Genomic DNA, 18183 nt, shown 5'->3' on the forward strand with positions numbered 1-18183 from the left:
TACTATATTCCATATAAAGTGATACAACGCGATATTCCTCTAGAACCTATAACGAGTGTAATTCATCGTGTTTGTGTGAAGTACTTCGAAAGAGTGTCAGTGCATCCCAATGTACTCGCTAATCAGCTAAATATGCGACGTGATAGTGAAGAGCGTAGAGTAAAACGTTTAACACCATCTGATCTGATTACTGGATATATGTAGACTTTAGAATAAGCTTTAGAATAAGACTAATTAATTAAGATAATATTTTATACAGAATATTGCTTAATGAAGTGATTTTCTACATGCCATGTATATATAATATAGACATAAGAAATACTTATTGCCAATAGAGCCGATTGTGGACTGACGAAGAGTAATAAAAAATAAAGTTGCTGATAATAGAACTTCACAAATAGTTTAATTAAGTTTGGGCGGCATATAATGAAGTATTCTTTTTCAATTTTACTATACACTTAGCATGTCATCAATTTGGACTTTACAACTGCTTATGAAGCTTATGTGGGCTTCGACTACAATCTATATCGCCTATAATTGTCGCACTGGAAAACTAAATAGTAACACTTATGTATTTTATACAAGTTCATGTGGTTTGTGTCGCCTCAATCTTTTAATTTCCTGTCCTGATGTTGTCCAGTAGCTGTGTTGCTTCCATGTTGCTGTGATTTAGTAACCTTCTTTCATATCTTACAGCGAAATCTTGGATAACTTTGCGAATCCTTTTGATTTCGAGGTCACCGTGCATTTCTTCGTTGGTTGGTTGGACCTTTGTTTGGACAAATTTTTGTTGATTTTTTACTAGTAGGTTTGCTGTTTCAGTGCAATCCAATAAGTTTCAAGTTGTGAATATCTTATGACTAACTGGTAATTTATTTTTTCAAATTTTCACTATGATCTGCTTTATCTATCGGTACAATAAAAATAAATAATAGTAATAATGTGAGATAAAATATTTCCTTTCTCTATAAGTCTCTTTTCCCATTTTCTTTTTTTTTTATTTCTTAAGTTATTTTAAGTGAAGAAACTTGCTGTATTGACTTTTAACCCAACGAGTTTAAGGAACCCAAACAGTTATATTAAGTTAGATCTATTTGTACCTTAATTTTTTGTATATGTCGCAAAATTATATTATTATTTTTGTATTGTTTGGGTTCGGAACCGACTTCAAAGTAGTCAGTTGGTAGTAGTTAAAATAATATTGTAAATAGATAAATAGGTTTACGTAGGTATCAAGCTAAATTGTGTGTATATAGTAGAATAGAAAATACGTCTAGTAGATAGGTTAAATAAGCTTTTTGATTATTTTTATTTAGTTATTACAACGATAATTATGTACATATTTTATTTTTAATTTTTTTTGTGTTACAAATCTAAGTTTTATTATGTTTTAATTTTTAGTGAGTTCCTTATATATATTTTGTCGGTTCAATTTTTTTGTTAAAAATATTTTATTTTTCTCTTTTTAGTATTATATATTTACTCAATAAATTACGCAGTTATTTTATTTAATATTACAATGGATAGGCCAAGTAAAGGTGCAATCCGTATGAGGAAAAATAGAAATAAAGAAACAATAATTGAAAATAAGGAGCATTTCAGGCCCCGGGGTCCGTTACCTAGCCTAGGTGATTTGACAAATGCTGTAACTGAACAACAATAAAAAGTTATTCTCCCCGCAGGGAATCGAAACCGCGACCTCCGTTAAGGAGCCAAACGCCAAAATGGGATCTTATATGCTATAGTTAGTGCTAAAAAAAGCAAACTGAATGGCTTTTGCACTGAACGACTTCCGATTTTCCGAAACATTATACACAAATATCTGATTATTTTAGATAAAAAATATTTTAAAACTTTGTACATGCCATCAAAACTTAACAGTTTGCCTCGATCCCCTCTCCTTCTCCCCAACAGATCCTGATTTGGTTCCAATGGGACCACCTCGGAAGTGCACTCTTTCGAATAAAGAAAGAATTTTGCAAATCGGCCCACAATTGACGGAGAAATCGGCGAACATACATTAAAAAAGTATATACAGCCGAACATAGAGCCTCCTCCTTTTTCGGTCTTAGTCTTAGGTCGGTTAAAAATTAGTTTGGATTGTACGAATCATTGATTATCAATCTGGAACTACCGATTTAGTTTATGTGAACGTTAAACTATCGCAGCGAGCAATTACGGAGACAATTTTAATATACGAATACTAAACGTATTCAGAAATGAAATTTACTGTTCCCAACTAATTTTGCCGCATTCGCTTCGAATACCGTAACATCGGATATTTGACTTTCTGATGGGTTCCATCGATTTATTGATCTTGTTGCACAAACGTAAGAGCATAAATTACAACAGTTACTAGATATCATGCCTTCGAAATTTAACAGTTTGCCTCGATCGCCCTTCCTTCTTCCCAACAGATCCTGATTTGGTTCCAATGGGACCACCTCGGAAGTGCAGTCTTTCGAATAATGAAAGAATTTTGCAAATCGGTCCACAATTGATGGAGAAATCTGCGAACATACATTAAAAAAATATATACAGCCGAACATAGAGCCTCCTCCTTTTTCGGTCTTAGTCGGTTAAAAATTAGTTTGGATTGTACGAATCATTGATTATTAATCTGGAACTACCGATTTAGATTATGTGAACGCTAAACTATCGCAGCGAGCAATTACGGAGACAATTTTAATATACGAATAGTAAACGTATTCAGAAATGAAATTTACTGTTCCCAACTGATTTTGCCGCGTTCGCTTCGAATACCGTAACATCGGATATTTGACTTTCTGATGGGTTCCATCGATTTATTGATCTTGTTGCACAAGCGTAAGAGCATAAATTACAACAGTTACTAGATATCATTACGACGCTATTCAAACAACAGAAAGGTCAACGGTTTATACTAATTGATATATTATTGGCATGCATAAGAGATCGAGTTAATTAAATCTGTTCATAAACTGAAATGGTGATGTTACATAATGGTGCTTAATTGGTACCATACACCTTTATAATTGTGTATTTAATATTTCCAAATGAAACTGTTATAATTTTGTTTTTCCTTTTTTTATGCATACAGAAGTTTATATAATATTAGGTACGTGAATTTTTTTTAATTTAATTATTACATTGTTACTAGTCGTTTCCGACTAACCTATAATTTGTCTTTATGATAACTTAAATCTAGGTATATAACTAGAAGGACCCATCATCTCAGTCTCCGATGAAATAATGTTTATACATGTGACGGCTGTACTTTTTTATTACACTACACAACACTACACAAGATCAGATGGTTTGATTCTTTGGAATCTGTGTCCTGCTCTAGGGGTATCCCAAAGTTACAATAATTTAATATTCTCATGAGAATGGAGTCTCTCCTCATGCCCCCTTACAATTCTCTTGATTTCTTCACTGACTGTGAATATCTGTGTCTCGATGTAGGTAGTCAGTCCTGTAGTATTTGAGTGCGCCCACAATACTTCTCAGGACTTTGTTCTGAAAAATTCGTATTTTATTTATGTTACTTTTTGCAGAACATCCCCATAATTGAACTCCGTATGCCCATATGGGTTTCAGTGTTTGCTATATAATAGCAATTTATTATATACTGATAATTGTGATTTTCTTCCTATTAGCCAATACATTTTCCTATATTTCAATTCCGGTTCTTTTCTTTTCTTCGTTATATGTTCCTTCCAGCGAAGTTTTGCGTCAAGATTCATTCCGATATATTTAGCTTTGTTGCTATATGGAATGATAGTATTATTTAATGTTATTAGTGCTTTTACGGTCTGATTGTAGGTGAACTGCACATGCACATAGTTACTTTCTTTAATTTTTATTTTCCACGCTTGTGTTCAATTATTTATATTGTCATTTGCCTGTTGTAATTTTCGTGTGGCTTCCTCACTATTGTCTCCGACATCTATATTCGCAGTATCATCAGCAAATGTGGCCATCGTAATATTCTCCATTTGTGGTATATCACAAGTGTAGAATAAATAAGGCATTGGCCCCAGTACACTTCCTTGTGGTACACCTGCTTTAGCTTCTTTTATTGTAGAGTAAGCTTCTTCTTGTTTAACTATAAACATTCTGGCTGTAATGTACGATTTTAGTAGTTCGGTATATTGTTTTGGTAAGAATTTCTGTAGTTTATGAACAAGGCCTTCATACCAAACCTTATCGAAGGCTTGTGCTACATCTAAGAATATAGCCGAGCATACTTTTTTACTTTCGTAGGCTCTTTCAATAACATCTGTTATTCTGTGGACCTGGTCAATTGTTGAATGCTTGTTAATAAACACAAACTGGTGTGTTCGTATTAGGTTTTTTTCTCTCTATGATACTTGGAAAAGTAATCCTTTTTTTTTGAAAGCATGTATTAGTGTTTATTTTGTTTATTTTTGATATATTTTGAGTCGAAAACGATTACTGAATAACTAACAACAATCTTAAACATTAATATCACTATTATTCTGGAAGAATACTAATCTTGAATATCAAAATTCAACCTCCTTCCAGCTATTAGTTTGTAGATTTAATTATGTTGTTTTGACGAAGGAACTTGGTTGCTTTACAGGTTTAAATATCAGTTGAAGTTGAAGACAATGCAGTTGAAATTGGAAAAACATGTTTTTATTACGTCTCAGATGGAATATGCTTACAAATTCGTTTATTACTATTCTGTTTCACTTGCATTAGTACACAAGCATGGCAAGTGTGTCATAAATATATTAGTATATATTTTCCAATTTTAAATTAAATTAGATCACTTAAGCTACAAATAAGAGTAATAGTTATACACTATACATATCTTCTGCTTTTCTGTGCGTTGTTCAGTATTTATATTGCTTACATGTTGCTATGCTTTAATAGCTGCCTCTTATATTTTAGGCGAAATCTTAACTAATCGAATAACTTAGTAAATCTATGTGATTTTAATATTACAATACAGTTCTTCGTTGGTTATGTAGCGATCAGCGTTAGTAATTAATCGAAGAACTTTGTGTTGGTAGGGTTAGATTACTAGTCGGTTTAATGTCTTATGGCAACCCCATATTTCCATCTCATAAGTCGAAATAGGCTATATAGCTGCTGATAAACCTACTCAATAATAACAACATTGTTTGATACATTTTATTATAATATACACCATTTTATTAGCATTACATGAACTAGAACTGCTTTGATTGTTTCCCCGATTATGAGATCTATGAAGGGAAAACCATGTCGAATACACCATGACAGATTATCAATATCCGTCTCTGTATTTTTGTATGTATTTGATGTATTTTATTATGTGTTAATCATGATCATTAATTATCTAAAACACATATTAGGTACCCTATATTTTGTCCAGTAGTTTTTTCCATTAATTTCTTATATCGATTCCCTTCAATGAGCAATAATATCAATAACTAGTACAATTATAATATTGGGCCCAATATTTAATGAATATGAAGACCTAACTTATATTGGGCTTTTTATTATATTGGTGTTGTTGAGAAGTGGGATTGAATTAACTTTTACTTATTGGTAAAATTGTTGTCTGTGACTTTTTGAAGCACCTGGTGGACTGATTACTTCTGTCTAGGCTCCTGTTTAACTTGCTGTTTAATTCAAAGGACTGTCATGGAATGCTACTGGACCTTACGTTGAACACATTTCATTGGGAAAAGTATTGATACTTTGATTATAACACTTTAGAATTAGTGATTTCTAAAGAGTATTTTGGAAATTTTTATTCAGCAATTAACAATAATTTTTCGGTAACGATTTGCTTGTCTTGGGAATTAATCCCAACTGCATAGATTGGCAAATAATTTCTATAACTACCTTTTGGGTTCGTCTAATTATAAACTGGTAATGAGCTGGAATATCTTTGATTTTTCTATTTGATATAACTATGTATTGTCAATTTAATTTATTATTATAAGTTTACGTAGTCAACTTCGTCTTTAGTTGATTAGAAAATCTTTGAAATAATCTACTCAATAACAACAACATTGTTTGTTACATTTTATTATAATATACACAATTTTATTAGCATTACATGAACTAGAACTGCTTTGATTGCTTCTCCGATTATGAGATCTATAAAGGGTGAACCATGTCGAATATACCACGACAGGTTATCAATATCGTCTATGTATATTTGTATGTATTTGATGTATTTTATTCTGTGTTAATCATGATCATTAATTATCGAAAACACGTATTAGGTACCCTATATTTTGTCCAGTAGTTTTTCCATTAATTTCTTATATCAATTCCCTTCAATGAGAAATAATATCAATAATAACTAGTACAATTATAATATTGGGGCCATTATTTAACGAATATGAAAGACCTAACTTATATTGGGCTTATTATTATATTGGTGTTGTTGAGAAGTGGGATTGAATTAACTTTTACTTATTGGTAAAATTGTTGTCTGTGACTTCTTGAAGCACCTGGTGGACTGATTACTTGTGCCTAGGCTACTGTTTAACTTGCTGTTTAATTCAAAGAGGACTGTCATGGAATGCTACTGGACCTTACGTTGAACACATTTCATTGGGAAAAGTATTGATACTTTGATTATAACACTTTAGAATTAGTGATTTCCAAAGAGTATTTTGGAAATTTTTATTCAGCAATTAACAATAATTTTTCGGTAACGATTTGCTTATCTTGGGAATTAATCCCAACTGCATAGATTGGCAAATAATTTCTATAACGACCTTTTGGGTTCGTCTAATTATAAAGTGGTAATGAGCTGGAATATCTTTGATTTTTCTATTTGATATAACTATGTATTGTCAATTTAATTTGTTATTATAAGTTTACGTAGTCAACTTCGTCTTTAGTTGATTAGAAAATCTTTGAAATAATCTACTCAGTAACAACAACATTGTTTGTTACATTTTATTATAACATACACAATTTTATTAGCATTACACGAACTAGAACTGCTTTGATTGCTTCTCCGATTATGAGATCTATGAAGGGAAAACCATCTCGAATATGCCATGACAGATTATCAATATCCATCTCTGTATTTTGTGTATGTATTTGATGTGTTTTATTATGTGTTAATCATGATCATTAATTATCTAAAACGCATATTAGGTACCCTATATTTTGTCCAGTAGTTTTTCCATTAATTTCTTATATCGATTTCCTTCAATGAGCAATAATATTAATAATAACTAGTACAATTATAATATTGGGGCCATTATTTAACGAATATGAAAGGCCTAACTTATATTAGGCTTTTTATTGTATTGGTGTTGTTGAGAAGTGGGATTGAATTAACTTTTACTTATTGGTAAAATTGTTGTCTGTGACTTCTTGAAGCACCTGGTGGACTGATTACTTGTGCCTAGGCTACTGTTTAACTTCCTGTTTAATTCAAAGGACTATCATGGAATGCTACTGGACCTTACGTTGAACGCATTTCATTGGGAAAAGTATTGATACTTTGATTATAACACTTTAGAATTAGTGATTTCCAAAAAGTATTTTGAAAATTTTTACTCAGCAATTAACAATAATTTTTCGGTAACGATTTGCTTATCTTGGGAATTAATCCCAACGGCATAGATTGGCAAATAATTTCTATAACGACCTTTTGGGTTCGTTTAATTATAAAGTGGTAATGAGCTAGAATATCTTTGATTTTTCTATTTGATATAACTATGTATTGTCAATTTAATTTGTTGTTATAAGTTTACGTAGTCAACTTCGTCTTTAGTTGATTAGAAAATCTTTGAAAGAATCTACTCAATAACAACAACATTGTTTGTTACATTTTATTATAATATACACAATTTTATTAGCGTTACATGAACTAGAACTGCTTTGATTGTTTCTCCGATTATGAGATCTATGAAAGGAAAACCATCTCGAATATGCCATGACAGATTATCAATATCCGTCTCTGTATTTTTGTATGTATATGATGTATTTTATTATGTGTTAATCATGATCATTAATTATCTAAAACACATATTAGGTACCCTATATTTTGTCCAGTAGTTTTTCCATTAATTTCTTATATCGATTCCCTTCAATGAGTAATAATATCAATAATAACTAGTACAATTATAATATTGGGGCCATTATTTAACGAATATGAAAGACCTAACTTATATTGGGCTTATTATTATATTAGTGTTGTTGAGAAGTGGGATTGAATTAATTTTTGCGTATTGGTAAAATTGTTGTCTGTGATTTCTTGCAGCATCCGGTGGACTGATTACTTCTGTCTAGGCTCCTGTTTAACTTGCTGTTTTATTCAAAGAGGACTGTCATGGAATGCTACTGGACCTTACGTTGAACACATTTCATTGGAAAAAGTATTGATACTTTGATTATAACACTTTAGAATTAGTGATTTCCAAAGAGTATTTTGGAAATTTTTATTCAGCAATTAACAATAATTTTTCGGTAACGATTTGCTTATCTTGGGAATTAATCCCAACGGCATAGATTGGCAAATAATTTCTATAACGACCTTTTGGGTTCGTTTAATTATAAAGTGGTAATGAGCTAGAATATCTTTGATTTTTCTATTTGATATAACTATGTATTGTCAATTTAATTTGTTGTTATAAGTTTACGTAGTCAACTTCGTCTTTAGTTGATTAGAAAATCTTTGAAAGAATCTACTCAATAACAACAACATTGTTTGTTACATTTTATTATAATATACACAATTTTATTAGCGTTACATGAACTAGAACTGCTTTGATTGTTTCTCCGATTATGAGATCTATGAAAGGAAAACCATCTCGAATATGCCATGACAGATTATCAATATCCGTCTCTGTATTTTTGTATGTATATGATGTATTTTATTATGTGTTAATCATGATCATTAATTATCTAAAACACATATTAGGTACCCTATATTTTGTCCAGTAGTTTTTCCATTAATTTCTTATATCGATTCCCTTCAATGAGCAATAATATCAATAATAACTAGTACAATTATAATATTGGGGCCATTATTTAACGAATATGAAAGACCTAACTTATATTGGGCTTATTGTTATATTAGTGTTGTTGAGAAGTGGGATTGAATTAATTTTTGCGTATTGGTAAAATTGTTGTCTGTGATTTCTTGCAGCATCCGGTGGACTGATTACTTCTGTCTAGGCTCCTGTTTAACTTGCTGTTTAATTCAAAGGACTGTCATGGAATGCTACTGGACCTTACGTTGAACACATTTCATTGGAAAAAGTATTGATACTTTGATTATAACACTTTAGAATTAGTGATTTCCAAAGAGTATTTTGGAAATTTTTATTCAGCAATTAACAATAATTTTTCGGTAACGATTTGCTTATCTTGGGAATTAATCCCAACGGCATAGATTGGCAAATAATTTCTATAACTACCTTTTGGGTTCGTCTAATTATAAAGTGGTAATGAGCTGGAATATCTTTGATTTTTCTATTTGATATAACTATGTATTGTCAATTTAATTTGTTATTATAAGTTTACGTAGTCAACTTCGTCTTTAGTTGATTAGAAAATCTTTGAAATAATCTACTCAGTAACAACAACATTGTTTGTTACATTTTATTATAACATACACAATTTTATTAGCATTACATGAACTAGAACTGCTTTGATTGCTTCTCCGATTATGAGATCTATGAAAGGAAAACCATCTCGAATATGCCATGACAGATTATCAATATCCGTCTCCGTATTTTGTGTATGTATTTGATGTATTTTATTATGTGTTAATCATGATCATTAATTATCCAAAACACGTACTAGGTACCCTATATTTTGTCCAGTAGTTTTTCCATTAATTTCTTATATCGATTCCCTTTCAAAGAGCAATAATATCAATAATAACTAGTACAATTATAATATTGGGTCCATTATTTAACGAATATGAAGACCTAACTTATATTGGGCTTTTTATTATATTGGTGTTGTTGAGAAGTGGGATTGAATTAACTTTTACTTATTGGTAAAATTGTTGTCTGTGACTTCTTGCAGCATCCGGTGGACTGATTACTTCTGTCTAGGCTCCTGTTTAGCTTGCTGTTTAATTCAAAGGACTGTCATGGAATGCTACTGGACCTTACGTTGAACACATTTCATTTTGAAGAGTATTGATACTTTGGTTATAACACTTTAGAATTAGTGATTTCCAAAAAGTATTTTGGAAATTTTTGGAAAAAAATGTTTGTTGACAAAATTCTACCACTGGATATGCTCAAAAGACGAGAAAACAAAGTAATTTATAGATATAAAATCTCTTAAAATTAATTGATATGAGAACAATTATACTTAATCTAAATACTAACAAAATATATTTAAAATTATTTAGTAATATTACTGGTAGTAGCCTAATTTTAATGACTAATGTGTCACACATGTGAAATTAATGGTCTTTTTTATGTGACTACTTTGTTATAGTTGCCTCGTATTATATTAAATATATAACCGTAAAGTATCCAGTTAATTTGTTAGAATTTGCAAGTTCCCATCTTTGGCGTAATTAAACTACTTTAAAGAATGTCCATGTTGTTTTTTTAGTATGCCTGAACTAGTTTGAAATGATGATAATGTAAATTTTAAACAGCTTTAAAAAAATTTCTAAAAGACTATAAGGTTATTGTTAAATCATAATCATCAAAAATTAAATTATTATATATAACTAAACTATATTAAAAATAAGACATTTTAAAATATGTTTCAATAACCCCTTAGTCTTCGAATCAGGATAGATGAAACTTGTGTTGTTAGTAGCTGAATTATGGTTAAGTATTCATACACACAGAGGAATTCAAACCGGCAACGATCTTGACGCGAAAAATATAATCTGTACATCACCAATTATTGGACCAATTAATATTGTTATGTATTTTAGAGTTTTCTTTTTGCCAATTAATATCGAGTGATTAAGTTAGAGACCGAGAAGGCATTCTCTCTCACCCGGTCTGAATATTGGCGTGACTGACGTGGTGGTGGACTGGTGGTTCTTTGTCATATTTTACACTATTAACAATAGAGACTCACAACTGCAAGCAGTCACACATATAAATTACATTCCTTGCATTTTAGTAAATTCATCTTTTACTATTAACAACATTTTTGCATATGTAACAGGTCAATTCAAAAGTCCCCGGCCTACCGTAGTTAAACACATTTTTTTGGCAAAATTAGTTTTTTTTATTCAACATAATTCCCTTGAAGGGTGATACACTGATTATAGCGACCCTCCAACTTTTCGAGATACCAATTGTGTAGTACGATTTGTCCTTTGCTTCAAAATAGGCCGCAGTTTCGGCGATCACCTCTTCATTCGACGAAAATTTCTTCCCAGCGAGCAGTCTTTTGAGATCTGAGAACAGTCGCTGGGGGCCAGATCTGGAGAATACGGTGGATGAGGAAGCAATTCGAAACCCAATTCATGGATTTTTGACACGGTGCATTGTCTTGGTGAAGCAGAACTTTGTTTTTCTTCAAATGCGGCCGTTTTTCGACGATTTCCTTCAAACGGTCCAATAAAGCTATGTAATAGTCCCTGTTAATGGTCCTGCCTTTTTCAAGGTAGTCAATGAAAATTATTCCATGCGCATCCCAAAATACAGACGCCATAACCTTGCCAGCGGAATGTTGCGTTTTCCCACGCTTTGGGGCCGGTTAATCGTGTGCAGTCCATTCGGATGACTGTCGATTGGACTATGGAATGAAATGGAGTCATATTTCATCCATGTCACATATCGACGCAAAAAACTCGGGTTTATTACGCTTGATCATCTTTAAACACTGCTCCGAATCATCAACTCATCATTGTTTTTGATCAAATATGAGCTCGCGCGTCACCCACTTTGCACATGACTTTCTCATACCCAATTATTCGTGAATCATTTTATCATTTTGTGAATTTTTTAAATGTTTTTGTCGGTAACAACCTCTTCTGTGCATCCACTGCGTTCACCGTCTTCGATGCTCATTTCACCACGTCTAAATTTAGCATACCAATCCTTGATGTTTAAATTTCCTAGGACAGTGTCCGGAAACTCGGCATCAAGCCAAGTTTTTGTTTCAACTGTATTTTTTCCCTTCAATAAGCAATATTTTATCGACACGCGCAATTCCTTTTTATCCATTTTTTTTTCACAATAACAAAACTTGCTTCACTCAAAATGCTATAATTCACAAACTAATGATCCGACAGCTGTCAAATTTATACACGCATCTTTTGAGGGCTAGGGCTAACTAAAAAACATTTGGATTTAATTCTAGTAGCGCCATCTATGTGTCAGGCCGAGGACTTTTCGGCCGTTGAAGTGTTAAGTTAATAATTATAAATTGATGCGAATATTGATAAATAGAATCGTAGATTTTAAAACGAAAACAACATTGTGCAAACTGTCCCATTCACACCGCGTTAAAATGATTCAAAAACCCGATCAGATTGTCCGGCTGGCGAACGTTTACTTTCGGTACTTAGTCATCGTCGGTTATCTCCATCTTGGACAGGAACAAAAAAGAAAACGACTTTGCCGGAGCCAATTGATCGGAGGAACAGTTTCACCGCGAGCAATTGCGAAAATCCCGTCCGCGCTATCTCACATCCTCGTCGTCTACTATCGGTCTGACAAATAATGGTACTTCGTACCGTGGAGAGCGTTGCAATTAGCGCTGAGAATACTTCGGAAGTTACGTAAGGCGCTGGCCTAGATTTGTCGCCGCGAATTCGCAGGTACACTATTCGGTTTTCGATCGATTGGGATCTATTGTTATTGTTCTTGGTAATCTTTAGTGAAGATTCGTCCAATATGATTAGATCTACTATTTTCGATTACGTAGAATTGTTAAATTGTAATTAAGACTAGGAAGTATTGAATGTGTATTTATTGAGAAATATTAGTACAATTTAAATCCAGTCAAAAGATTCTTCATAATGTTACACACATTTTATATTTCTAGTAAAATATTTTTCAAAATAATTACATTTTACAGATATGTTTAGTACAATCTTAATTTAAAAATTAATTTATTATCACTGTTGTATTGTATTAGCATTAATACTAAAGCAAGACGAGTACGGGATTAATACATCAGTATGTATTTCATAAATTAATATAAAACTAATCTACTTAAGCTAAAGTTAACAACACACTTATACACTAAGCAAGTTCGTGTTGTTTGGTTCGCTTCAATCTCCTGATTTCCTGCGTGTTACCCAGTAGCTATGTTGCTTGGCTTTGACTTCAGGATCATTGTGGAGCTCTTCTTTGTTTACTTAGCGAGAAGTATTGATAATTAATCGTCGAACTTTGTTTTAGATTCCCCGGATTACTAGTTGGTTTCATGTCTTAGTACAACCTCATATTTGCACCCCATAGGTCCAAATTCGCTTTACGATTGACTTATAAATCAATCTCTTTGATTTTAGATCAAGTTGAGAGTATCTGCCAACTAACCAGTTCAGTTGCTTCAGTTTGAGTCTAATCTGCTCTGTTTTTTGTCTACCAAGATGTCTCCAATTTAACCTACCATCAAGATGTATTCTGAGGTCTTTAGTTGATTCTGCTTGGGGGAATCTGGCACCAGTCAAGTGATGCAATTAAGTTTTTGTCATTTCGCCGCAACGCAAAATTAACTTGGACATATTTGGAACTATTAAGCTGTATTTTCCAGCCTCTATTTCATTTGTAGATCTCGTCGACCGCTACTTGTCCTTTTTCTACAGCCTTAGACAAAGATATATCTTTTACCATGAACTGAGTCGTCGGCAAGTGTTCCAAGTACTGTTTCTTTTATTGTTGGAATATCAGCAGTATAAAGCAGATATAGGAGTGGCCCCAAGACACTACCCTGTGAATCTCCAGCCGAAATAGACTTGAGTGTTGACAGTGCCCCGTCATGTGAGGCTCTAAATTCTCTTTCGAAAAGATATGATTCCAGTAGTCGACAGTAATTCCGCGGTAGCAATTTGTTGATTTTGTACATTAATCCCAAATGTCATACCCGCTCAAAACTAATAATGAGAGTCCAATATGACAGTTATATCTACGTTATTTGTTCTCAGAAATAGTTCTAGTTCTCGGACTCGCTGATTTAGCCCATTTGCGTTCCATGTTATAATTATTAAGAACGAATTACTTATTTTGGTTTTCCTTTAACTTGTTTTGGGACTTTTCTTCTATTCTACCCTGTTTGCTAACTGACTGAAATTTTATTCCATTTCAATCTGAAGGGAATAAAATGAGAATGAAGATTTCTTTAAAAATACACTACTATAAAAGTTGCAATTTCAATCGTGTGACTTCCAGCATGTATATGTTTAGGTGCAAAAGTCTATATTAATGAATTCAGAGATTAACAGGTCAATTGAAAAGTCGCCGGCCTGACACATAGATGGCGCTACTAGAATTAACTCCATATGTTTTTTAGTTAGCCCTAAAACTTAAAAGATGCGTGTATAAATTTGATACCTGTCGGATCATTAGTTTGTGAATTATAGCATTTTGAGTGAAGCAATTTTTGTTATTTTGTTTAAAAAAATAGATAAAAACGAATTTCGCTTGTTGATAGAAGGTTTCAGGACACTGCCCCAGGAAAATCAACCATCAGGAATTGGTATGCTAAGTTTAGACGTGGTGAAATGAGCACCGAAGACGGTGAACGCAGTGGATGCCCAAAAGAGTTTGTTACCGACGAAAACATTTAAAAAATCCACAAAATTATTTTGAATGACCGTAAATTGAATGAAATAGCAGACACTCTAAAGATATCAACTGAACGTATACATCATATTATTCACGAATATTTGTAAAGTAGTAGGTGTCGCGCGAGCTCACTTCTGACCAAAAACAACGACGGATTGTAGCAGTTATATCACCGAAAACAATTTAAATTTTGAATGTTTTCTTTGGGCTATATCTTAAAAGGTTAAGCTTGGTAGCTTTTTTTTAATCTCCCTATTAGAATAACCCCTTAATAACATAGCTATAGCACCCATATATGGTAACTTCCGAGTACAAAGCATTAGAACACGTTCAGGTTAAATTTGAAGTTTATTTTGTTATGAAAGAAACAACAACTACCTGAAGATTTACTCAAATAGAATTATCCTACATAATATCGAATACTACGTAAATGAAATGCACTCGACATACTGAAGCTATTTCAAAAAGAGATTGTATGTAGTACCATCGTAGTTTCTCGCCGATCTAATGTTTAATCATACTGTACAAGAAAGAAAATAAACGAAAATTGCAAGATTTCTATCTGTTCTAGTGAAAGCTAATTAAACAGTTTTTAACACGCATATGGTTACGTTAGTATTAATTTTAAATACTTGGTATTTAAGCAAATATTTTGAGAATGTTCCTCTATTTGTCCATACGTTACGTACACACGATTTCACTAGTTTTTTTATTGATTATTTAGGGTAGATTGATATGGCTCGGTGAATGGAGGTAAAACGAAATCAAACAGTGGTGTTTACATTTTGTGACCGTTATTTATTGGCTATATAAAAAATGTGAAATATACAAAATAGATAAAACGGATGGACGGTGTTACCTGGAGACCAGGCTTGGGCAATCGATGGTGGCACGTTTAAACCAAACGATAGTCGAGTATTGAATGAATGGATATACCCTTCAATAACATCCCAGATAAACGTCTCGGGGTTGCCAGCTATTCGTTATCGGGTTCTAGTTGGCACTGCTGGCGCCCCGCCCGTGTTCAACATCTGGGATTATATTTCCGGGTACTTTGTTGACCGTTATTCCACGATGTAAAATTCGACATGACTCAAGGTCGCTACAGTTAATGAAATAGTTATTATCGATTTTGATGTATTTTTATCAATGAAGGATTCATTTTTTCAGGTTCGCACCAACTCGGACGGAGACAATGATGCGGGTGGTGCTCCCAAGCCCAAGTTCGTGGCGGTCACTAGTTTGGAAGATGTACAAGCGGTGCGATGCGCGGAGTTTCATCCCAACGGTCAGCTCTACGCTGTCGGATCGAACTCAAAGACCCTGCGGATTTGCGCTTATCCAAAACTCACAGATCTGAGGTAGGTCCTGTTATTTACTGTTATTTTTGTTTCTTGGTTATCTATCCATGGTTTCTACGAGGATTTTTATTGTTTTAATAATTATATCTTACATTAGATATGCTTAATACAAGTTGTTAGTGCTGTTCTCAGTAAGTACTTTCCAAATTAAAATAAAACTAAACTGCTTATGTTATAGTTAAAGAGTAACACTTATACGCTATACGAGGGTCACTATTTATATTTCGGGAATTCGCAACACTGTTGTCATATGAGTCCACCTGGCGGTTCCATCGTAAAGTCGCACGGATGCTATTTGTTTATTTTATATTTAGTTGAATGTTTCGCTTCGGCAAAAAAAGGAATTGGATTTTCGACGTGTATTATCACAACAAGAGTGCATCAATCAACTTAATTTGACTTTTGGCTATGAAGCTCCATCAAAAACCACCGTGTATCGCTGGTTTAGTGAATTCAATCGTGGTCATAGTTCGCTGTCCGACGAGTTTCGTGAAGGTTGTCCAAAATCTGCTGATGTACCAGAAAACATCGATGCTGTGTGCGAAATGATTAAGCAAGATCGTTATATCACCTATTGTGAGATTGATTTTACACGAACACTTACCTCTGTGAAAGTAATGTTCGCGTTGGATCCCACAAAATTTGACAATCACGTAAAAAAAGGCTCGTGTCGATTAGTGCAAAGAAATGCTTAAGAAATTCAATCGCGGTGCTTCTAAATACGTTTATAAAATCGTGACAGGTGACGAATCATGGATATATTGGTATGAGACCGAAAGTAAGCAGCAGTCGACTGTATGGGTGTTCCAATATGAACTAAATCCAACAAAAGTTGTTCGCGCACGAAACACTTCAAAGAAAATGGTGGCCTGTTTCTTCGGGAAAACTGGTCATATTGCAACAGTGTATCTAGAGGACCGTAGAACAGTATATTCTGATTGGTACACAACCACTTGTTTGCCAGAAGTCTTCGGTGAAATAATTAAAATAAACAAGAGACGTCGGATTGTTCTTCATCATGACAATGCGAGCTCTCAGACATCGACTCAAACAAGAGATTATTTGAGTACTCAAAACATCGAATTGATAGGTCATCCGCGCTACAGCCCTGAGTTGGCACCCAATAACTTCTTTTTGTACCCATCCGTGAAGAATAAACTGCGTGGTCAACTATTTTCATTGCCTGAAGAAGCTATTGAAGCGTTCAAAAATCATGTTTTGACGATACCTCATTCGGAATGGAAATAGTTCGTGTTAATCTTCTGATTTCCTACGTGTTGTCCAGTAGCTGTATTGCTCCACGTTTATGTGATTTAGTAACCTTATTTTATGTTTTAAGTCGAAATCTTGGATCACTTCGTAAATCCATTTGGTTTCGGGATCATCGTACAGTGCTTCGTTGGTTACGTAGCGATAAGCATTATAGTTAGATTACTAACAGGTCAATTGAAAAGTCCCCGACCTGACACATAGATGGCGCTACTAGAATTAAATCCATATGTTTTTTGGGTAGCCCTAACCCTCAAAATATCCGTGTATAAATTTGACAGCTGTCGGATCATTAGTTTGTGAATTATAGCATTTTGAGCGAAGTACCTTTTGTTATCGCGAAAAAAAATGGATAAAACGGAATTTCGCGTGTTGATAAAATATTGCTTTTTGAAGGGAAAAAATACAGTTGAAGCAAACACTTGGCTTGATGCCGAGTTTCCCCAGAAAAATCAACCATCAATTATTGGTATGCTAAATTTAGATGTGGTGAAATGAGCACCGAAGACAGTGAACGCAGTAGATGCCCATAAGAGGTTGTCACCGACGAAAACATTTTAAAAATCCACAACATGATTTTGAATGACCGTAAATTGAAATTGAATGCAATAGCAGACACTCTAAAGATATCAACTGAATGAGTACATCAACTTTGGACGCAAAACAACGACGAGTTGATGATTCGGAGCAGTGTTTGAAGATGATCAAGCGTAATAAACCCGAGTTTTTGCGTCGATATGTGACAATAGATGAAACATGGCTCCATCATTTCCCTCCGATGTCCAATCGACAATCATCCAAGTGGACTGCACACGATGAATCCTCTCCAAAGCGTGGGAAAACACAACAGTCGGCTC

At 33.5% G+C, this 18183-nt stretch overlaps 1 protein-coding gene across 1 annotated transcript in view; it reads left to right on the forward strand.

Annotated features, from left to right (window-relative positions):
* Window positions 1–18183, forward strand: part of LOC143203522 (WD repeat-containing protein 47) — a 254652-nt gene that overhangs the window by 219514 nt on the left and 16955 nt on the right. The window contains exon 10 of the mRNA XM_076415703.1: window positions 15867–16057. Coding sequence (XP_076271818.1) covers window positions 15867–16057 — 191 coding nt within the window. The remainder of the gene's footprint in view (window positions 1–15866; window positions 16058–18183) is intronic.

The sequence above is a fragment of the Rhynchophorus ferrugineus genome, unplaced genomic scaffold (assembly GCF_030347505.1).
Source record: "Rhynchophorus ferrugineus isolate W39M unplaced genomic scaffold, kcgeb_rfMv2 rfM10, whole genome shotgun sequence".
NCBI classification, from domain to species: Eukaryota; Metazoa; Arthropoda; class Insecta; order Coleoptera; family Curculionidae; genus Rhynchophorus; species Rhynchophorus ferrugineus.